At 46.6% G+C, this 24,574-nt stretch overlaps 1 protein-coding gene across 22 annotated transcripts in view; it reads right to left on the bottom strand.

Moving 5' to 3' along the window:
- LOC109867806 (pleckstrin homology domain-containing family A member 7) overlaps positions 1 to 24,574 on the bottom strand; it is a 178,055-nt gene that overhangs the window by 64,233 nt on the left and 89,248 nt on the right. For 21 of the 22 annotated variants that reach the window (XR_004204836.1, XR_004204837.1, XM_031801661.1 and 18 more), the window contains 2 exons: positions 15,258 to 15,341; positions 7,604 to 7,718 (listed from right to left, as the gene is read on the bottom strand). Coding sequence is in view for 20 of the 22 variants with exons in the window: in XM_031801661.1 (XP_031657521.1) it covers positions 7,604 to 7,718; positions 15,258 to 15,341 (199 nt within the window). In the remaining 2 variants the exon portion in view is untranslated. Of the gene's footprint in view, positions 1 to 7,603; positions 7,719 to 15,257; positions 15,342 to 15,485; positions 15,657 to 24,574 lie in introns of those variants that run through there. The other variant, XM_031801665.1, reaches the window with a different exon arrangement.

Below are 24,574 nucleotides of genomic sequence, written 5' to 3' on the forward strand. Positions count from 1 at the left end.
CACACACCACACTCCACCTCCCACCCACACACTCCACCTCCCACCCACACACTCCACCTCCCACCCACACACTCCACCTCCCACCCACACACACTCCACCTCCCACCCACACACACTCCACCTCCCACACACACTCCACCTCCCACACACACTCCACCTCCCACACACACTCCACCTCCCACACACACACTCCACCTCCCACACACACACTCCACCTCCCACACACACACTCCACCTCCCACACACACACTCCACCTCCCACACACACACTCCACCTCCCACACACACTCCACCTCCCACACACACACACCACCTCCCACACACACACCACCTCCCACACACACACTCCACCTCCCACACACACACTCCACCTCCCACACACACTCCACCTCCCACACACACACACACCACCACCCACACACACACCACCTCCCACACACACACACCACCTCCCACACACACACACACACACCATCTCCCATACACACACACACACCACCTCCCACACACACACCACACACCACCTCCCACACACACACCACCTCCCCCACACACACACACACACCCCTTCCCACACACACACCCCCCCCACCTCCCACACACACACACACACACCACCTCCCACACACACACCACCTCCCACACACACACACCTCCTCCCACACACACACCACCTCCCACACACACACACCTCCTCCCACACACACACCACCTCCCACACACACACCACCTCCCACACACACACCACCTCCCACACACACTCACCACCTCCCACACACACACTCCACCTCCCACACACACACACTCCACCTCCCACACACACACACCACCTCCCACACACACACACCACCTCCCACACACACACACCACCTCCCACACACACACACCACCTCCCACACACACACACCACCTCCCACACACACACACCACCTCCCACACACACACACACCACCTCCCACACACACACACACCACCTCCCACACACACACACACCACCTCCCACACACACACACACCACCTCCCACACACACACACCATCTCCCATACACACACACACACCACCTCCCACACACACACACACACCACCTCCCACACACACCACCCACCTCCACACACACACACACACCACCTCCCACACACACACACCACCCTCCCACACACACACACCACCTCCCACACACACACACCACCTCCCACACACACACACCACCTCCCACACACACACACCACCTCCCACACACACACCACCTCCCACACACACACCACCTCCCACACACACTCACCACCTCCCACACACACTCCACCTCCCACACACACACTCCACCTCCCACACACACACCCCCACCTCCCACACACACTCCACCTCCCACACACACACACCACCTCCCACACACACACACCACCTCCCACACACACACCCACCTCCCACACACACACACCACCTCCCACACACACACACACCACCTCCCACACACACACACACCACCTCCCACACACACACACCATCTCCCATACACACACACACACCACCTCCCATACACACACACACACACCACCTCCCATACACACACACACACCACCACCTCCCACACACACACACCACCTCCCACACACACACACACCACCTCCCACACACACACACACACACACCACCTCCCACACACACACACACACCACCTCCCACACACACACACACCACCTCCCACACACACCACCTCCCACACACACACACACACCACCTCCCACACACACACTACCTCCCACACACACACACACACACCACCTCCCACACACACACACCACCTCCCACACACACACACCACCTCCCACACACACACCACCTCCCACACACACACCACCTCCCACACACACACCACCTCCCACACACACACCACCTCCCACACACACACCACCTCCCACACACACACCACCTCCCACACACACACCACCTCCCACACACACACCACCTCCCACACACACACCACCTCCCACACACACACCACCTCCCACACACAGACTCCCATCATTTCTATCCCAAACCTGAGCAGGGAGTTACGGCTGAGGGGTTTGGTTTAACTGGCGGGGTGTGACGGCTACAAGTGCTTTAGTGGCGTTGTCGGAAGCTCGGGGGCGCTGGCGCTACAGCTCTACAGCTGGTGGGAAGAAGAAGCTCGGGGGCTCTGGTGCTACAGCTGGTGGGAAGAAGAAGCTCGGGGGCTCTGGCGCTACAGCTCTACAGCTGGTGGGAAGAAGAAGCTCGGGGGCTCTGGCGCTACAGCTCTACAGCTGGTGGGAAGAAGAAGCTCGGGGGCTCTGGCGCTACAGATCTACAGCTGGTGGGAAGAAGAAGCTCGGGGGCTCTGGCGCTACAGATCTACGGCTGGTGGGAAGAAGATGCTCGGGGGCTCTGGCGCTACAGCTCTACAGCTGGTGGGAAGAAGAAGCTCGGGGGCTCTGGCGCTACAGCTCTACAGCTGGCGGGAAGAAGAAGCTCGGGGGCTCTGGCGCTACAGCTCTACAGCTGGTGGGAAGAAGAAGCTAGGAGGCTCTGGCTACAGCTCTACAGCTGGCGGGAAGAAGAAGCTCGGGGGCTCTGGCGCTACAGCTCTACACAGCTGGTGGGAAGAAGAAGCTCGGGGGCTCTGGCGCTACAGCTCTACAGCTGGTGGGAAGAAGAAGCTAGGAGGCTCTGGCTACAGCTCTACAGCTGGTGGGAAGAAGAAGCTCGGGGGCTCTGGCGCTACAGCTCTACAGCTGGTGGGAAGAAGAAGCTAGGAGGCTCTGGCTACAGCTCTACAGCTGGTGGGAAGAAGAAGCTCGGGGGCTCTGGCGCTACAGCTCTACAGCTGGTGGGAAGAAGCAGCTCGGGGGCTCTGGCGCTACAGCTCTACAGCTGGTGGGAAGAAGAAGCTCGGGGGCGCTGGCGCTACAGCTCTACAGCTGGTGGGAAGAAGAAGAAGCTTGGGGGCTCTGGCGCTACAGCTCTACAGCTGGTAGGAAGAAGAAGCTCGGGGGCTCTGGCGCTACAGCTCTACAGCTGGTGGGAAGAAGCAGCTCGGGGGCTCTGGCGCTACAGCTCTACAGCTGGTAGGAAGAAGAAGCTCGGGGGCTCTGGCGCTACAGCTCTACAGCTGGTGGGAAGAAGAAGCTCAGGGGCTCTGGCGCTACAGCTCTACACAGCTGGTGGGAAGAAGAAGCTCGGGGGCTCTGGCGCTACAGCTCTACAGCTGGTGGGAAGAAGAAGAATAAGAAAATGTCTAATTACACGATTATAAGAACCACTGCTGACCAAGCGTGGAAGGTAGACACTAAACGCCAGAAGAGCTGTCACAACAGATTCCCTTGTCTACGTAGTTTAATATAGTCTATTTTAAGACTGGGTAAACTCGTGGAAATATGGGAGTGATATTAGCGCCAACAGAAATGTAATTTGTTGGCACTTACTGTATATCACACCATACAATAGGGTCTCTAATGTAAGATTCGGCTTTTGTCAGTGAAAGGCTATAGACAGCACAGTCGGAAAGTATTCAGACTCCTTCACTTTTTCCACATTTTGTTTTGTTACAGCCTTTTTCTAAAATGTATATTAAAAAAAAATCCCCCTCAATCTACACAAAATACACCATAGCGACAAAGCAAAACCTGGGTTTCAATTTTTTAAATACATTTATGGGGGGGGAAAAGAGAGAAAAAAAACTTTAATCACTACTTTGTTGAAGCTCCTTTGGCAGAGATTACAGCCTCGAGTCTTCTTGGGTATGACACTACAAGTTTGGCACACCTGTATTTGGGGAGTTTCTCCCATTCTTCTCTGCAGATCCTCCCAAGCTCTGTCGGGCTGGATGTGGAGCGTCGCTGCACAGCTACTTTCAGGTCTCTCCAGAAGAGGTTGGATTGGGTTCAAAAGTCTGGGCTCTGCCTGGGCCACTCAAGGACATTCAGAGACTTGTCCCGAAGCCACTCTTGCGTGGTCTTGGCTTAGGGCTTGTGCTTAGGGTCATTGTCCTGTTGGAAGGTGAAACTTCGCCCCAGTCTGAGGTCCTGAGCACTCTGCAGCAGGTTTTCATCAAGGATCTCTCTGTACTTTGCTCTGTTCATCTTTCCCTCGATCCTGACTAGTCACCCAGGCCCTGCCACTGAAAAACAACCCCACAGCCATGCTTCACTGTAGGGATGGTGCCATGTTTCCTCCAGACGTGACTCTTGGCATTCAGGCCAAAGGGTTCAATCTTGGTTTCATCAGACCAGAGAATCTTGTTTCTCATGGTCTGCGATGGGAGTCCTTTAGGTGCCTTTTGGTAAAATCCAAGCGGGCTGTCATGTGCCTTTTACTGAGGAGTGGCTTCCATCTGGCCACTCTACCATAAAGGCCTGATTTGTGGAGTGCTGTAGAGATGGTTGTCCTTCTGGAAGATTTTCCCATCTCCACCGAGTAACTCTGGAGCTCTGTCAGATTGACCATCGGGTTCTTGGTCACCTCCTTGACCAAGGCTCTTCTCCCTCGATTGCAGTTTGGCAAGGTCTTCAGCCCTAGAAAGGGACTTAGTGGTTCCAAACTTCTTCCATTTAAGAATGAAGGAGGCCACTTGAGGACAGTCAATGCCGGGGACAGTCAATGTTGGAGAAATGTTTTGGTACCATTCTTCAGATCTGTGCCTCGACACAATCCTGTCTCTTAGCTCTACTGACAATTCCTTCGACCTCATGGCTTGGTTTTTTCTTCTGACATGCACTGTCAACTGTTGGACCTTATATAGACAGGTGTGTGTCTTTCCAAATCATGTCCAATCAATTGAATTTACCACAGGGGGACTCCAAGTTGTAGAAACATATCAAGGATGATTAATTGAAACAGGATGCACCTGGGCTCAATTTCGAGTCTCGTAGCAAAGGGTCTGAATACGTCTGTAAATAAGGGATTTCTGTTTTAACACCTGTTTTCGCTACGTCATTATACTTTGTGTGTAAATGAATTAGATTTTTTATTTAAAAGGCTGTAACGTAACAAAATGGGGGGGGGGGGAGGAAGGGGTCTGAATAGTTTTCCCTGCACATGCTACATACTCTTTACAGTCTGTTTCAGTATGTATTTGTCTGCAATTTACTATGTGGTGACAATACCTTCACACTGCCTTGAAGAGTTTAAAGAGAAGACATCTCTTTGATAAAGACTTCAAATAAGGCAACAGAATCTAGGAACCGTCTGGCACAGACATATTGGTGCTTATTTTCAGGAATGCCGACGAAACAAAAGTAATGAATACCTGTTCTGGCTCACCAATTTTTTTCCTTCTTTTTTAATGCCGTAACAGCGCGCACACACACACACACACACACACACACACACACACACACACACACACACACACGAAAAGCATGACTCATGCTTCTGGAAAGTGATGCAGCGGTTTAGTGCTGATGTTCATCAGTAAAGCAAAGGATATTGCTTGATCCCTTATGGAGGGAGGGGGTGGGGAATGGGTGGGATCACCCGGGCTGCATCCCAAACAGCACCCTGTCCTCTACATAGTGCACTACTTTTTGTACTGCACAATAAAGGGAAAAGGGTTGCGGTGGTGAAAAGCTGTGGTCTCTCGTCATGGTAACTGATGAGCCCCAGTGTGATGGATGCCCGATCCTCTCCCTGTGTGCCACATTCAATCAGATTCTGGGTCCACCTGTTGATGGGGTGGACATGATTTACCTCTGTTTAGTGGTGTGTGTGTGCCTAAGAAAGAGAAGCAGTGTGTGAGTGTGTGTGTGTGTGTGTGTGTGTGTGTGCTCTCCCATCCTCTGTCAGAGAGGGGGGGAGATAAGGAGCAAAAGAGAGAGAGCGAGACAGAGAAAGGAATGAGAGAGAGCTCATTTCATGCTAAGGCTACAGTAGTCTGTTCTCTTGGCTTTACGCAAAAAGCCTTGAAGGTACATGGGGAAGTAATGCCACTAAGACCAGTCTTCAAAGTGAAAGTGAGGTAGTTAATCGCCTTTCAAGTTATAAATGGGGCGGGGGGGTGAGCATCAGGTGTATCCCACCTGCGGCTTGAAATCGGCTTGACTGTTCTGCCGGGGTCACAGTAGAGCCTGGAGAGAAGGCCCCGAGCTTGTTATGTTGAGCCACACACACACACACACACACACAACTTGTCATTCGTCATACACCTGACACACAAACGGGTAACAAATTTTACACTTGACACACACAAAACGCACACACTCTTGCCCTGTCACATTCACCCTCACCCTGCACAATTCCATAAACACACAGGCGCAGTCTAATTCCGTCAGATCCACACGTCTAACTTTCCCCCCTCTGGAGTCTGCGACATTAATTAAACCAGCCTCCTACGGGCAGACAGAAGCCCCCCCCTCCTCTCCACTCAAACCCCCTGTCCACTGTCTGGTGGCTTTTAATGGGGTCTTGGTCAAAGGTGTGTGAGAAGCCCACCGAGCCATTCATCCTCACCTAATGCCCGTCGTTAATTACGTTTCCCTATATCCCTGACCGATAAATCGGTTGACCAATATTGTCGGCAGATATTAGCCATTCACAGAAATATACGTATCAGACTTTATTCCAGAGATAAAAGAGACGATATTACATAGTGTCGGTCAAAAGTTTGGACACACCTACTCGGTCAAGGATTTTTCTGCATTTTGACTATTTTCTACATTGTAGAATAATAGCGAAACCATCAAAACTATGAAATAACACATATGGAATCTTGTAGTAACCAAAAAAAAAGTGTTAAACAAATCAAAATATATTTGAGATTCTTCAAAGTAGCCACCCTTTGCCTTGACAGCTTTGCACACTCTTGGCATTCTCTCAACCATCTTCATGAGGTCGTCACCTGGAATGCATTCAATTAACAGGTGTGCCTTGCTAAAAATGTATTTGTGGAATTTCTTTCCTTCTTAATGTGTTTGAGCCAATCAGTTGTGTTGTGACAAGGTAGAGGTGGTATACAGAAGATAACCCTATTTGGTTAAAGACCAAGTCCATATTATGGCCAGAACAGCTCAAATAAGCAAAGAGAAAAAACAGTCCATCATTACTTTAAGACATGAAGGTCAGTCATTAGAGAACATTCCAAGAACTTTGAAAGTTTCTTCAAGTGCAGTCACAAAAACCATCAAGCGCTATGATGAAACTGCCAAAATACTTATTTTCCACCATAATTTGCAAATTAATTAATTAAAAATCCTACAATGTGATTTTCTGGATTTTTTCTCTTATTTTGTCTGTCATAGTTGAAGTGTACCTATGATGAAAATTACAGGCCTCTCTCGTCTTTTTAAGTGGGAGTGCTTGCACAATTGGTGGCTGACTAAATACTTTTTGCCCCACTGTATCAGGGATACACATGGTATACATCGTCCAGCGAAATGCTTACGGGTTCCTTCTTGACAATGACAAATAATTAAAGACAAGTAAATGGCTCAGTAGAATACATTTTTTTTAGCATAGGTATAATACAGGAAGGCCAGGATAGAAACAGAAACGCTCCATATCGCTTCAAAAAGATAACGTCATCTCAAAACGTCATGTCAAATTGAAGAGGATTGGGAGAGAATAAATCAATAAGGTTTTGGGACTGACCTTTGACCCCGAGGTGGTGTCCACGGTGGAGGTGGTGACGGCGGTGGAAGCCTCGCTGATGGTGCTGGAGGGCCTCAAGTCGGCTTGCTGGGGGTTTGACATGCGGCCGCCGGGCCTGGTGAGAAACAGAGACAGCAGCACAGGATCACACAGAGCAGACGTGACCGTGTGTGTGTGTGTGTGTGTGTGTGTGTGTGTGTGTGTGTGTGTGTGTGTGTGTGTGTGTGTGTGTGTATTAAGACAACTTGAGAGAGACATACTGGCGAGAGAGACAAACTGTGTGTGTAGGTGTGTGTTTATGTACACAGAGTGTCATTGAGACACCTGGTAGATGATGCGACTCCACACACACACACACACACACACACACACACACACACACACACACACACACACACACACGCACGACTCCGTAGACTGAACACGCACCCTGGAGGCCAAGGACAGAATGGTGTTCTGTGGAGATGTCTGAACTTTCACCAGAACAGCTCTCTTTCAAGCCTCAGAGGCCATGTTCCTAACGTGTGCTGATATCTAGGATCAGTTTAGCCTTTTAGGTCATAATGAATAGGATTACATGGACAGGAGGGGACCTGATCTTAAAAATCAGCACTCCCCCTCTGAGACGCTTATTGAACACAGGCCCAGGTTAGCAATCCTTGTCAATTTGTCAGTTATTGTACTCTGAAATCGGAGTATATAGCCAGAGTGATATGATATTTACCAGCTACTTCTATCAACAGTTGTCGTAGTGACATCAAGAACATTCTATTGAAATGGTTACTTGCATAGTACAGTCTTTTAGACATGTAGCTAGGTAGCTAAACAATGAAACATAATCCCAACTCATAACCTTACTAACCTGCATGAATCTGCAGGTAGCTAACCAACCAGGTTCAATGTTAGCTACCTAACATTAGGCTATAACTAGCTTATGCAAATGGTTCTGGGATACAAATAATATTACTACACAGACATGTAACGTTAGCTAGCGAGCCAGACAACTAACACTTTAACTTGAAATGAAAACAACTTTGTGACAAAATTTAAAATTAGTAATATCTGAAAAAAAAGGTAGCTAGCTAGATTATCTTACCCGTATACATGGATGGACGCTTCTCCCTCTCTGTCACGGATGCCATGGTTGCCCTTAGCTTTCAAATGTAATCCGGAGACAGGTGTATTATACAACAGCCTTCTGTGTGTTCTCTTTTCGACTCCCTCTGCATTTTGCGATCAAAGGCCAGAATCTTCTCCATCTCCTTAGCTATCATAGTCTAATTTCACTGATTTCAAAACTCGGTCCCCCAGAAAGTGAAACACTTCTGCAGTTCTACGACATAATAGCCTTCAAAAAAAGCAGCATTAGAAAGGATTACCTACCACATACTGACCAGCTCATGTTACAAACAGACACACAGACATTGCTCTGGGGTTTCTCTCACAGGATATGGAAGTGTCAGGAAGTGATGCGACGTTGTGGGCGGCTAGCCAACTAGGCCATCACCTGAGAGAAATCATCACCTCCTCCCACAATGCACTGCGCTCTGGGCCCCTATCCACAAAGCGTCTTTGAGTAAGAGTGCTGATCTCGAATCGGTCCGTACAATCTTATTCATTATGACCTAAAAGGCAAAACTATTATAGCTTAGCCTTAAGATCAGTGGTATTCAAATACAATTGTATTATTTTTTATTTTGATAAGACATTAAAATACAATGAATTGAAAATTGTGTTATTTAAACATTTGAATGTACCCATTTTAAGGTTGTGTCATTAGATTTGAGGTGGGGTTGGGTGGGGTCGCCAGTAATTCTTGGAGGGAAAAAATGGCGACACCAGAAATTCTGGCAGGAAAAAAATGGGGCCCCCGCTAAAACAGTTTGAATACCACTGCATTAGATGAACTATCAGCAAAACCTTTGAAGCTACTAAAACTAGAGGATAAGTGTTAAAAACTAAAGGCTCAGTCAATAATAGTGACTGAAATGGAGGCAAAACGAATCACATCAAATGAAAATACGACTTCATCATCCAATGTAAAACAGAAACTAATATATTCACTGAAACTAAACCTACAAATGCACAAGGAGACCCACAAAACCCTTCATGTCCATCAACACAATAAACAAATAGTCAAATCTTTCCGTCTGCACACACAGAATTCCTCAGCGCTTCGCTGTACAGAAACCTTGTAACGCAGATCTCGCCTCTCCATCTCTGACTCAGACATTTACTTTGTCGTCATGAGAGGGGAAGAAAACACTTACGGGGTGCATCCCCAGCGGCACCCTAGTGCACTACTTTTGAGCAGAGCCCTAACCTTTACCCTAACCCTATGGGCTCTGGTCAAAAGTAGTGCCATGGGGAGTAGGGCGCCATTTGGGACACAGGCCAAGGACTGGCACTTACGAAGGGCATTCTGCCAGGCAATCTAGACAGCGACAGCCAGCTTTTCAGCACATTGGTTATTATCATCACTCTGGGCCTACTGAGAGTTGTCACCCTGGAATAAAGGGCCTTGAAGGGGATGTTCTTTCCCACAAGTTGTAGCTTATTTTCAACTTCCTTAAGGTGTTGCCATTTCCTCCAAAACTTTATTTTTTTTGTTAGCTAGTTATTTAGCAAAAGTCCAGAATAGCTAGTAGGAAACGACAGTAACCAGAGTGCAATTTCAAATATAGAAAATGATAACCTGATATAAAAGGACCTCGGCTTTGGCTCTCATTGCCGCCTCCCTTCAGGGCCAGACTGACGTGCAGCGAGGAGAAAAGCACTGTGGTCACGTTTGTAGTGTAGTGTAGTGCACCCAAACAGGGGACGTCATTAGGACAGACAGTGGCAATGTTTTTTTTTTTCATGTTCTGGTGTGTTTGGGGGACGTGATATAGATATTGCACAGAGTAGTTTAGGGGAAGGTATAGAAGGAACATCACATTAAAAGGAGACAACAACCGGCTTCAAAATGCCTCTTTGGTTCTGGAGTATTACAATATCGCCACATAAAAAAGTCATCCACGACCCCTGACCCCATTCCTGACCTATCCAGAGAGCAAGCATGTGTATAAATACTCAGCGTGGGGCCTTGCGGAGGTGGAAACACGCTCTCTGCTCTCCCTCCCCATTCCCTGTCTGCCTGTGGTCCAGGTGTTTGAAATCCACCCTGTCGCTGCCATGGCGACAGTCAACAAAAGCATTGCCCTGCCCGGCGGGTCAGCGATCCCTCTTGTGAGCGAGTCATCACATTGCTAGCGTAGCTTTGCCCATCATCACCAGATACCATAGCAATGAGGAGAGAGAGAGAGAGGTTAAGAATCTGTAAATAACTGTTTGAGATACAGAGAGAGGGGCAATAGACTGATTGAAAGAAAGAGAGAGAAGAAGTTGCAGACAGACGGACAAGCAGGCAGGCAGGCAGGCAGACAGACCTGGACGCGAGACGCCAGCCTGATATAAAAATAAGAGGCAGAAACGTGTGGCCTCTTATAAAGTGTGAAGCCTAGACACTTTAGCCACTCCTGGGTCTGAGAGGCCCAGCCAGTCTCCCTTTAGACGCCAGTCTCCCCAAGGCAATATTATAAGACCTTAGATGAGGTTTCAACTTGGCTTTGATGGTGATCTGTTAGGTGGTGCCTCTATCAAAAGCAGTACTGGAACAAGGATATGTGATCTAAAGACTATACCAGGCGTCTGAGCCCGGAGGTCAAGATACCGGCTGGTTTTCTGTTCTTCTACCTGATGATTAATTGCACACACCTGGTGTCCCAGGTCTAAATCAGTCCTTGATTAGAGGGAAGGAATTAAAAATCAGCGGTGGAACTTCGAGGTCCAGATTTGAATGTAATTTGCACTTCATCAGCAGGCTCCACATCATATTGAACTAAGCCAAAAATGTTGTGGGTCTGTGCTGTCATCTTTTACACTCAGTTTGTTAGTACCGAGTCGTACCCCCCTTTGCCTCCAGAACAGCCTGAATTATTCGAGGCAAGGAAACGTTTCTCAATTGGTATCAAGGGACCTAACGTGTGCCAGGAAAACATTCCCCACACCATTACACCACCGCCACCAGCCTGTACCGTTGACGTCAAGCAGGACGGGTCCATGGACTCATTCTGCTTACACCCTGACTGCCCTCAGCATGACGCAACAGGAACCGGGATTCGTCGAACCAGGCAATGTTTTTCCACTCCTCAATTGTCCAGTGATGGTGATGGCGTGCCCACTGGAGTTGCTTCTTCTTGTTTCTAGTTGATAGGAGTGGAACCCGGTGTGGTCGTCTGCTGCAATAGCCCATACGTGTTCAAAGACCAACGAGTTGGACGTTCCGAGATGCTGTTCAGCACACCACTGTTGTACTGCGCCATTGTTTGCGGCCCACCTATTAGCTTGCCTGATTCTTCCCATTCTCCTTCGAGCTTTCATCATCAATGAGCCGTTTCCTCCCGCCGCTGACTGGATGTTTAGTTTGTCGCACCAGTCTCGGTAAACGCTAGACACCGTCGTGCGTGAAAAGCCCAGTAGGTCGGCCGTTTCTGAGACACTGGGACCGGCCGCTGGCACCGACGATCACACCCCGCTCAAAGTTGCTAAGGTCACTCGTTTTGCCCATTCTCACGTTCAATGCCTCAATGCAGATCTGCTGGCTTTATATGCTGGAGCAAGATACGGCCACAGTCATATCTTAAATAGCTACTATTTTTATTTCTCAAATGGTCATTGAAGCTCGCCTCCCATTCGTCATTCAAGTGCATAGGCAACGGTAGGGAAGGAAACCAGCATTTCTCTCCTGCTCTATTGCCTTTCATATCAACTTTCTTTCATTGTCCAGAAGCCAAAGGAACAGTCCTGGTCATATTAGCAACCCATCCTAGTGGTTGCATCTTTAGAGTTCCCCTCTAACAGAGATTTTCATCTCTGTCACCTGCTATCAGGTGCGCTGTTTAGAATGGGGTTTCCCCGGGAATGATTTTTTAGCAAATGTTTGAAAATGTGGTTTTATTGGCTGCTTCATTACATGAGTTGCATGTTCTGTTAAGGTGAATTACCATCATCTAAACGTGATGTGTCATTCTGAACACCGTGAGTGGTCGCCCTAATGGGTTGTGACGGAAAACCCTGGACTAGCCCTAGTGTAGAGCAAGACCTGTGATCTACGTGGTAGTTTAACCAACTTTTGTTGAATGCGTTGATTTTAAAATCGCTCACCAAACTACAGGTAGTGCTAGGCTACATTTTATCCCACAATTCTCATGGCTGCGGCATTATAGCTTGCCTAGTTCCCCCGAAACGCTTTCAAGGCTGCAGCTGCACTGAGACTCATTACACAACGCACACACCTCTGGCCTGTTCCTCTGTATGCAGTGCTAGATAGAGGGTGTGCATGCTGAGTGGCCGTGACACATTATCTGCGCGGCTCAAATAAGCCTCCACGCCCACATACTGTAGCCGTTAATGAGACGGATCCATCAGAACATAGCAGGGGAATGTGCTCTCCTGTTCTCGCCAGACAGAAGGAGAGAGCAAGAGTGAGCTAGATCCAAGAGAGGGAACGAGAGAGATGGAGCGACTACCAGAGAGAGAAAGTGAGACAGACTGGAGAGATGGAGCGATGTAGAGAACAGAGCTCTACGCTGGCGAGTGTGTGGTGTCCGTGTTATTTGCTCCACAGCTGTTTAGATTTTACGTTGACAAGCAGCCAGTGCGTAGATGCAATGAGATATTCAAGAAATAAGAAAGTTCTGTGAACTCATGCTCGTCCACTGTAGTTTTGTGTTGAGGCACAAAATCCAAAATCTTTTTCATGGAATGACTGTGCACAATCTTTCCAATCTGTGTCATCTTGGGCCAAAGTGCTAGACCCTAACACAGGAGGGGGACAACTGGCACTTTGTTCTAACCAAAGGTAGTCTAAATTCACTCATCTTTGGTCCCCCATTTAAAGGTTAGAGCACAGGACGACTGAAGACTTCTGACAAGCTACAACCAGAGAGGAAGAGGCGAAGAGAGAGAGGACGAGGCGAAGAGAGAGAGGACGAGGCGAAGAGAGAGAGGACGAGGCGAAGAGAGAGAGTAAGAGGCGAAGAGAGAGAGGAAGAGGCGAAGAGAGAGAGGAAGAGGCGAAGAGAGAGAGGAAGAGGCGAAGAGAGAGAGGAAGAGGCGAAGAGAGAGAGGAAGAGGCGAAGAGAAAGAGGAAGAGGAGAAGAGAGAGAGGAAGAGGCGAAGAGAGAGACTCTGTCCAAAATCTGTCCACAAAAAATAAGACCATGAAGTGAGGAATATTTGTAGAGGTCAATGAGAGTCTCAAATTTAATTTCAAATTGTCTATGTGAGGCTTATTTGATCAAATAGAAGTTTCATTTGATTTATTAACATTTGATTCATTAACTAGAACGACAGATTTTCATCTTGTCAGCTCGGGGATTCGATCTTGCAACCTTCCGGTTACTAGTCCAACGCTCTAACCACTAGGCTACTTGCCGCCCCGTTGTTAGAGCGGTCACTCGACCATCTTATCAATATAATAGAAAATCTTCAGTAAAACCAACTACAAGGTTCTACCAATGGTGCTCGTCTCCTTTCCCAAAGTTCACAGGTTTTTCAGAAATCCTGGTTGGAGGATTCTCAGAATCTGGATAAGCTGGGAGGGTATCTTCCATCTGGGAATGATGCAACCAGGAATTAAGAAAAACATGGTCATTTTTTTCCAGAATCTCCATGCACACAATTTCGGAGGGCAGAGCAACAAAAAAAAGACAGAAGAGACAGAAGAACGCAAAGAGAGAAAGAGAAATTAGAGCAAGAGATGGACAGATGCGCTGCGTTGTGACACCCCACACCAGTACTCTGAGCTAAACTGGGGGTTTCAAGATGTGCAGATCATGCGCCTATAACACTAGACTTATATACCAGAGTTTGTAGGTCACAACTCATGAGCAGTTAGGGTGGTAAATCATAGCTGTACTGACAGTGTGCCATTTGGTTCACACAGTCAGGGTTAAGATGGCCTGGTAGAGGCCAGCTAAGGGTAGAGTGGAATCTGGAGACCAGGCCTCTGGACATTTGAGAGGGCACATGGTCCAACCTTCCAGCCTTAATGATCCATAAAGGGACTGAGAGAAAGAACATCCTATGTGGGTTAATGTACCACTGTTCCATAATATCAGTTTCTGAACAACACTGGCTTTGCCTTTTACTTCATACCCAATGCTGTATACACCAAACAACAACTACATATCTATACTCCAACAAAGCCAACTTTCCCAAATGTCAGCTTTCCCAGCAGTACTGGCTTTTTACCACTATTCCATTCATCCATAGATTGTTTCCCTGCTCCATATACCTTGACATATCTGGTCATCGCCACAATTCCTAGGCTCCCATCTACAGTCTTGAAATAATACACAGTTGGATTTACTTTGAAGATTGATATTTGTCTGAGACGCTGAATGAATACACATGAATATAGATACTTAAGCTCGGCATTGGCTGTGTTCGAGGTTTGCACACTCGTAGTTACAAATAGATGTACGCCATTGACATTCCTGAGAGGCCACAGGTCTGTTATTGACCATTACCAACTAGCATTCCAGCGATATTATGAGAACCAAAAGTTGTCGTCACACAAAGGGTAGATACAAGTAGATTCGTCACTCACATTTCTTGGAGGATAAAACCAACGTTCTCCTGAGACATCTGTCCCGTCACGGGGTGCCGGAACGTCGTGGTCCTCTGGTTATGGCTATGAGAGGAACAGAGGAGAAGAGAGAGGGAATGGAGGTAGGAGGAGAGAGGGGGAAAAAAACAGAGTAGAACAAATTTAGCATCCCTGGCTATCGAATCAGTCGGTGGTCATTGCGTTGGATTTTCACCCCCTTCCACTCACATGTAGACACAAGTGGATCATTCTCTAGGGGCGTAGTGGGTTTCAAGCACCAAATAACCCCCTAGTCTCACCCCCACTGACTTTCTCAGGCCTGTGTAGAATGTGTGGGGTGGCAGTGGCCCCCGTCCTGGACAGCTCGTATGATCTGGCCCTAAAGTGTCAGGCTCAGCACTAAATTTCAGACACACACACACACACACACACACACAGAGGGAGAGAGAGAAAGAGAAAGAGAGAGAAAGACAAAGAGAGAGAAAGAGAGGTCAGGCCAGGCAAGGCCTCCATTGATTTCAACCTGGGGCGTCCCTAGGCTATTACCGATATGTACTTCTGCACTACATAGGAAATAGGGTGCCATTTGGGACACAGCAGGGCCCTCTATCAGGGGTGTAAATGCCATTGCCAAGGGGATAAACAAAGAGGGGTGGTGGCAGGGGGGCTGGTCAATAACGCTTTGCTTTGGAAAAACACCCAATGTTTTCCAACTATATCCAGTCTTCAACATTCGACTCGTCTCGTGGGAGCTTGCAGAGTGAGGGTGGGTTGGAAAATCGAAGTCACGGTCAAAGTTGACTGCCTATACGATAAGGCTGATGACAAGTGTTCCATTGATGAAACACAAATCACTCGTAGTGTAACTGAAGTGAATCAGTGAAGTTTTTTTATTTTATTTTCATTCATTTTTTTTTTAAACATTACAATCCACCTGCAGTGAAGCCGCTCGACATTCGCATTACATTTTAGTCATTCAGCAGAAACTCCCATCCAGAGCAGCACACAGGAGCAATCAGGCTGAAGTGCCCCCCTCATGGGCACATCAACAGATCCACCATCCAGTCTACTCGGGGGATCCGAACCAGTGAGTGTTGACATCTCAAAATAACTAGGGAAGACATTTGTGTAGCATCTTCTGATATCGCAAAGCCAATCACACATACTAAGTTCAGTAAGTCTGTTGCTTGCTATGTGGGTTAAGTCAGGCCCTTTCAGAACATAAAGGCAGATTTGGATCTTTAAGGAGATCGCTGACGATAGGCAGCGCTTTGTCCCCAGATATCCCAGAGTACCAGGACGCTCTAATCCTCTTCTTCCAGGGGTTAGGATGTAATCAGTTAGGCCCTGCGTACACCACCAAGGCTGCATGCCAAATGGCACCCCATGCCCTATATAGTGCACTACTTTCAAACCAGTGCCAATAGAGCTCTGGGCAAAAGTAGTGCACGATTTAGGGAATAGGTTGACATTTGGGACACAGTGCAAGTGCCTTAAAAACAAGCCTTTATAGGGCACACATCGCACAACACCCTCCCAATATATTCCCTCCGTCAAATCCCTGTAGTTGAGCTGCTGCCGTCCCTGTTCCTGTTCCTGTCGGAGCTGATGTGGAGTGACAGCTGAGAGCTCACTTCCTGGTTAAGGAAGGAAAAAAAGCACTCTGGTCCAATACACACAGGGACGTGTGAAGAGGCTGCTGTGCTGTTAGTTGTCTTGACAGAGTCTGCATCCCAAATGGCACCAAAAGTAATGCACTAAATATGGAATAGGGTGCCATTTGGGACGCAAGCAGAGTTATGTTTCACACAGGAAAATACGCACTATGCTCTAGATACGGGTATGTGTCAAGGGACATATCTGCAACCAGAGGGTCTACCTTAGCATAGACAATTATCTTAGAAAAGTCTGTACTGCTGTCTATGCAAATAAACATAAGTATTAACGATATTGGCTGAACAGGAATTAATCATTTTATAGTCATTTAGCAATAGTGCTGTCCGGGGGGATGGCAGTAGCACCCACCCTCCACAGTATTTTTCAGCCATGAGCTACAATGGTGACGTGGTCACAGATCCCCATCAAATTCAACAGCAAATGTAATGTTGCAACGATTTGGGATGACCTCAGTGTATTACTTGTAAACAACCAGTGCCAGTCTCAGGGCCCATATCTGCAACCAGAGGGGGAAAAAAACAACTCTAGACCACCTCAACTCCACACACAGAGAAGCATACAAGCTTTCCCTCGCCCTCCATTTGGCAAATATGATTCTATCCTCCGGAATCCTGCTTATAACCAAAAACTAAAGCAGGAAGTACCAGTGACTCAATCTATACGGAAGTTGTCAGATGACGCGGTTGCTACGCAACAGGACCTTTTGCTGGCATGTTTTGCTAGAACAGACTGGAATATGTTCTGTGATTCATCCAATGGCATTGAGGAGTATGCCTCCTCAGTTCCCAGATTCATCAATAAGTGCATTGACAACATCGTCCCCACAGTATGTACATATCCCAACCAGAAGCCATGGATGAAAGGAAACATCCACACCAAGCTAAAGGCTAGAGCTGCCGCTTTCAAGGAGCGGGACTCTAATCAGGACGCTTAAAAGAAATCCCGCTATGCCCTCAGACTAACCATCAAACAGGTAAAGCATCAATACAGGACTAAGATTAAATCCTACTACGCTCGTCGGATGTGGCAGGGCTTGCGAACTATTACAGACAAAAAAAATGGGAAACCCAGCCGTGAGCTGCACAGTATCGCAAGCCTACCAGACGAGCTAAATGCCTTTTATGCTCACTTTGAGGCAAGCAACACTAAAGTACGTATGAGAGCACCAGCTGTTCGAGATAACTGTGTGATAACGCTCTCTGTAGCTGATGTGAGCAACACCTTTAAACAGGTCAACATTCACAAGGCCGCAGGGCCAGACAGATTACCAGTACTCCGAGCATGCGCTGACCAACTGGCAAGTGTCTTCACTGACATGTTCAACCTCTCCCTGACCAAGTCTGTAATACCCACGTGTCAAGCAGACCACCATTGTCTCTGTGCCCAAGAATGCAAAGGTAAATGATTACCACCCCGTAGCACTCACGTTGGTAGCCTTGAAGTGCTTTGAAAAGGCTGGTCATGGCTCACAACACAATCATCCCGGAAATCCTAAACCCACTCCAATTCACATACAGCCCCAACAGATCCACAGATGATACAATCTCATTCACATACCACACTGCCCTTTCCAACGTGGACAAAAGGAACACCTATGCGAGAATGCTGTTCATTGACTACAGGTCAGTGTTCAACACCATAGTGACCACAAAGCTCATCAATAAGCTAAGGACCTTGGGACTAAACACCTCCCTCTACAACTGGATTCTGGACGGGCTGCCCCCAGATGGTGAGGGTAGCCATGCTGATCCTCAACACCAAGGCCCCTCAGGGATGCATGCTTATTCCCCTCCTGTTCACCCACGACTGTGTGGCCAAGCACGAGTCCAACACCATAACATTTTCTGATGACACAGTGGTAGGTCTGATCACCGACAATGATGAGAGCCTATAGCCAGGAGGTCAAAGACCTGGCAGTGTGATGTCTAACATACAGTGCATTTGGGAAAGTATTTAGACCCAGTTTCCAAATTTTGTTAAGGCCTTATTCTAAAATGGATTAAATAAACAATTTCCTCCTCAATCTACACACCCCATAATGCCAACGCAAAAACAGTAAAAAATACATTTTGCAAATGTATTCAAAATAAAACAGAAAACCTTTTGCTATGAAACTCAAAACTGGGCTCAGGTGCATCCTGTTTGCATTGATCATCCTTGAGATGTTTCTACAACTTGGAATCCACCTGTGGTAAATTCAATTGATTGGACATGATTTGTAAAATGCACATTACCATCTATATAAGGTCCCACAGTTGACAGTGCATGTCAGAGCAAAAACCAAGCCATGAGGTTAATGAAATTGTCCGTAGAGCTCAGAGACAGGATTGTGTCGAAGCATAAAGGGTACCATAATTTTTTGCAGCATTGCAGGTCCCCAAGAACACAGTGGCCTCCATCATTCTTTCTAGAACTGGCCAACCGGCCAAACTGAGCAACCTGGGAAGAAAAAGAAGGCCTTGGTCAGGGAAGTGACCAAGAACCCGAAGGTCACTCTGACAGAGCTCCAGAGTTCCTCTGTGGAGCTGGTAGAACATTCCAGAAGGACAACCATCTCTGCAGCACTCCACCAATCAGGCCTTTATGGTAGAGCGGCCAGACGGAAGTCACTCCTCAGTAAAAGGCATACGACAGCCCTCTTGGAGGTTGCCAAAAGACACCTAAAGGACTCAGACCATGAGTGACAAGATTGTCTGGTCTGGTGAAACCAAGATTGAACTGTTTGGCCTGGATGCCAAGCGTCACATCTGGAGGACAGTGAAGCATGGTGGTGGCAGCATCATGCTGTGGGATGTTAGATATTACTGCACTGCTGGAGCTAGGAACAAACATTTCGCTGCACCTGAGATAACATCTGAAAATCTATGTAGGCGACCAATGAACAATTGATTCGGATATTTTGGGGTTGTTTCGAGCAGTTTCCAGTATTTTGAGGGTAGCTATTTTGGGTTGTTTCTGGTATTTTGGGGGTAGCTGTTTGGAGTACTTTCTGGATGTTTCTGGTATTTTTTAATTGGCAGCTGTTTGGTATTTTGGGTTGTTTCTGTTGGTTTCTGGTTTGGGGTATTAAGTAAGACTAGATAAATGTTAACTCCTATTATCTGGCTTTGAACATGTTGTGGGAGTACCTAAACAGAGACACAGGTGAAGCGTCATAACAGATAACATCACTCTAAGAAAAAATGTCTGCTTTCTCTCAAAAACCACCCCGCATGGTGAGAGAAATAACCCACTCCACACTGGCTTTAGCGCTGAGCTCATCCCTCTCCATGAACGGTGTAGTATCTACCTACAGTGCTGAGGAGGTACGTATGGACACTCAAGTCTTGATTGGCACATCAGGGGAGGTAAACATTAATGCAAACAAATGTTGGTTACTTGGCTACTATGCCCACCCCATCCCAGTGCAGATGACTTAACCTCTTAGAATGTGTGTGTGTGTGCAAAGACATGTGTTTATGTGTAGTAGTAGTAGTAGTAGTAGTAGTGTCTCCATCTAACATCAGCAAGCGCTGCTCACTAAGTAGTGGTGTGAACATGTAAACAAAATTGAGATCCTGATTGTCAAGTAAAATCCAGACGCAGAACGTAAACAGCATAGTCTATTTCCGCATCAACTAAGAGCGTTGCAGCGCAAAGTTCAATTTCTCCTGTTTGGTGCCCTGGCTAATGCACAGAACAGCGTGAAACGAACCCGTGCACTTGTGCAGATACTGTGTGTGACTGGGAGAGCGAAGTGTTGCATCTCGCTCATCTCAATATCCTAGCCTATTCATTGATGATAGGCCATGCTTGACTGAAGTTGCTTGACGGAAGTTGCTTGACATTGCAAGCCAGGAAATTTCGAGATACAGCATTTCATTGAAAGATACAGGTTTTGACTGCCAATAGACAGGCCTAGGGCACGGTTCTGACTGTATGCCTGGTGGCCGACTTGCCTATACGGTGCCCCTCCCGTCGCTCTCCATCCCTCGCTAGCTCGCTAAGAAAGATGGAAGTGTTTGTGTTCTCGGAAGTATGGCAACAAATCACTCTCCACCAATCCAAAAATACTGAAACTTAGGAGTGGAGTCCTAGCGGAATCGAATCTCGACACTCAGAAATTGCAGTAGACACCAGGAGTCAGCATGAAAGGAGTCGAGGAATCATTTATTTTTGAGATGACGCTCCTCCACTGTCATCATCGTTAACAGTTGTAAAAATGGCAGAGAAAATCAAGCGACAGCAGCGGTCCTGCATGTCAATACTCTACAATCACTTAGGTTGGAGTCATTAAAACTCATTTTTCAACCACTCCACACATTTCTTGTTAACGAACTAAGGTTTTGGCATGTCGGTTAGGACATGACAAGTAATTATTCCAACAATTCTTGACAGACAGATTTCACTTATAATTCACTGTATCACAATTCCAGTGGGTCAAAAATGTACATTAGTAATTATTCCAACAATTGTTTGACAGATTATTTCACTTATTTACTGTATCACAATTCCAGTGGGTCAGAAGTTTATGTACACTAAGTTGACTGTGCCTATAAACAGCTTGGAAAATTCCAGAAAATGTCATCATGGCTTTAGAAGCTTCTGTTAGGCTAATTGACATCATTTGAGTCAATTGGAGGTGTACCTGTGGATGTATTTCAAGGCCTACCTTCAAACTCAGTGCCTCTTTGCTTGACATCATGGGAATATCAAAATAAATCAGCCAAGACCTCAGAAAAACAATTGTAGACCTCCACAAGTCCGGTTCATCCTTGGGAGCAATTTCCAAAACGCCTGAAGGTGCCACATTCATCTGTACAAACAATAGTACGCAAGTATAAACACCATGGGACCAAACAGCTGTCATACCGCTCAGGAAGCAGACGTTCTGTCTCCTAGAGATGAACATACTTTGGTGCAAAAAGTGCAAGTCAATCCCAGAACAACAGCAAAGGACCTTGTGAAGATGCTGGAGGAAACAGGTCCAAAGAAGAAGAAGCCACTGCTCCAAAACAGCCATAAAAAAGCCAGACTATGGTTTGCCACTGCACATGGGGACAAAGATTGTACTTTTTGGAGAAATGTCCTCTGGTCTGATGAAACAAAAATGGAATTGTTTGGCCATAATGACCATCGCTATGTTTGGAGGGAAAAAGGGTAAGGCTTGCAAGCTGAAGAACACCATCCCAACTGTGAAGCACACGGGTGGCAGCATCATGTCGTGGGAGTGCTTTGCTGCAGGAGGGACTGGTGCACTTCATAAAATAGATGGCATCACGAGAATGGAAAATTATGTGGATATATTGAAGCAACATCTCAAGACATCAGTAAGTAAGCTAAAAGCTTGGTTGCAAATGGGTGTGAGCAAGGAGGTCTACAAACCTGACTCAGTTACACCAGCTCTGTCAGGAGGAATGGGCCAAAATTCACCGAACTTATTGTGGGAAGCTTGTGGAAGGCTACAAACATTTGACCCAAGTTAAACAATTTAAAGGCAATGCTACCAAATACGAATGGAGTGTATGTAAACTTATGACCCACTGGGAACGTGATGAAAGAAATAAAAGCTGAAATAAATCACTCTTAACTATTATTCTGACATTTCACATTCTTAAAATAAAGTGGTGATCCTAACAGACCTAAGACAGGGAATTTGTACTCTGAATAAATGTAAGGAATTGTGAAAAACTGAGTTTAAATGTACTTGGCTAAGGTGTAATGTAAACTTTCGACTTAAACTGTAAATGAGAAGGAAATCCAAACATTGCGAGATGGAATTGAGGTACAGCAATGATGGTTAAGCATTGTCCCTGTACTATGTGAAAGTGACGCACTGTGAGATAGTTGACAGTAGTGATTGGCTGTGAATTCACATGAAATTTTAAGCATTTTTTGTATGGATCTTTTTTCCTCTCCCTTTGTCACATCCCTATAACTAACACAACCTAAAACCAGTATTTAACCTACATTCTCCTAACCTGCTCCCATTTCAGACTTAATTCAAGTCTCCCGAGTGTGTGTGTGTTTACTGTAAAAGCAGGCTGCTGTGTTGTTTGGTTAGCGGTGCTATTGAAGTGCTGTGCTCTGTCAGGGGCTCTGTACCGATTCCTGTCAGGACAGCAGCAAAGGGCTGTTATTGTTCGCACGCACGCACGCACGCACACACACACACACACACTTTTCTTAAAATACGCCTACAATAGGCCTTGGCTTAAAACGGTTTCCTTTTTTCTCATCCAGTACAGTATGCATTTCCCTTTGAGAAACCAGCTTTCTCCTATATCAAAACCACTATCACTGAGTGAGAGAGAGGCTAAAAAGTTCATACAAGTGTCAACCTGTGAAAATACTTCAGTGGTTCAAGCAGTGCACTGAATAGGGTGGCATTTGGGCCATGCTGCACACTGCTCTCTGTCTGGCGGCCCTCTGCTTTAAGTTCCTACACATGCAGATAAGAGGCTCTGGTGTCATTAGTGACGCAAGATGAAGATTGACTGGACAACATTGTGCAAATGCCTGTTGATAAAGTCTGAGTCCATTCTCCCATTTTCTCATGATGAAATTACAGAGAAGAAAAGAAGGGCCCGTATTCACAAAGCGTCACAGAGTAAGAATACTGATCTAGGATAAAGTCCCCCCTGTCCGTAAGTTCAATAAGATTTAAAAAGGCAAAACTGATCCTAAACCAGCACTCCTACAAGACTGAATACAGGCCCGTAATAAATGAACCGCTGTCCATTTCTCTGTCGGAAGTTTACATTACACCTTAGCCAAATACATTTAAACTCAGTTTTTCACAATTCCTGACATTTAATCGAAGTAAAAATTCCCTGTCTTAGGTCAGTTTGGATCACCACTTTATTTTAAGAATGCGTAATGTCAGAATAATATGATATTTATTTAAACTTTTATTTCTTTCATCACATTCCCAGTAGGTCAGAAGTTTACATACACTCAATTAGTATTTGGTAGCATTGCCTTTAAATTGGTTAACTTGGGTCAAATGTTTCAGTTAGTCTTCCAAAAGCTTCCCGCAATAGGTTTGGATAATTTTACACCATTCCTCCTGACAGAGCTGATGTAACTGAGTCAGGTTTGTAGGCCTCCTTGCTCGCACACGCTTTTTCAGTTCTGCCCACAAATTTTCTATAGGATTGAAGTCAGGGCTTTGTGATGACCACTCCAATACCTAGACTTTGTTGTCCTTAAGCCATTTAGCCACAACTTTGGAAGTATGCTTGGGGTCACTGTGCATTTGGAAGACCCATTTGCGACCAAGCTTTAACTTCCTGACTGATGTCTTGAGATGTTGCTTCAATATATCCACTCGTTTTCCATCCTCGTGATGCCATCTATTTTGTGAAGTGCATCAGTCCCTCCTGCAGCAAAGCACCCCCACAACAGGATGCTGCCACCCCCCGTGCTTCAGTGTTCTTCGGCTTGCAAGCCTCCCCCTTTTTCCTCCAAACATAACAATGGTCATTATGGCCAAACAGTTCTATTTTTGTTTCATCAGACCAGAGAACATTTCTCCAAAAAGTACAATCTTTGTTCCCATGTGCAGTTGCAAACCGTAGTCTGGCTTTTTTATGGCAGTTTTGGAGCAGTGGCTTCTTCCTTGCTGATGTCAATTTAAGACTTGTTTTACTGTGGATATA

The sequence above is a fragment of the Oncorhynchus kisutch genome, linkage group LG22, assembly GCF_002021735.2.
Source record: "Oncorhynchus kisutch isolate 150728-3 linkage group LG22, Okis_V2, whole genome shotgun sequence".
Classification (NCBI taxonomy): domain Eukaryota; kingdom Metazoa; phylum Chordata; class Actinopteri; order Salmoniformes; family Salmonidae; genus Oncorhynchus; species Oncorhynchus kisutch.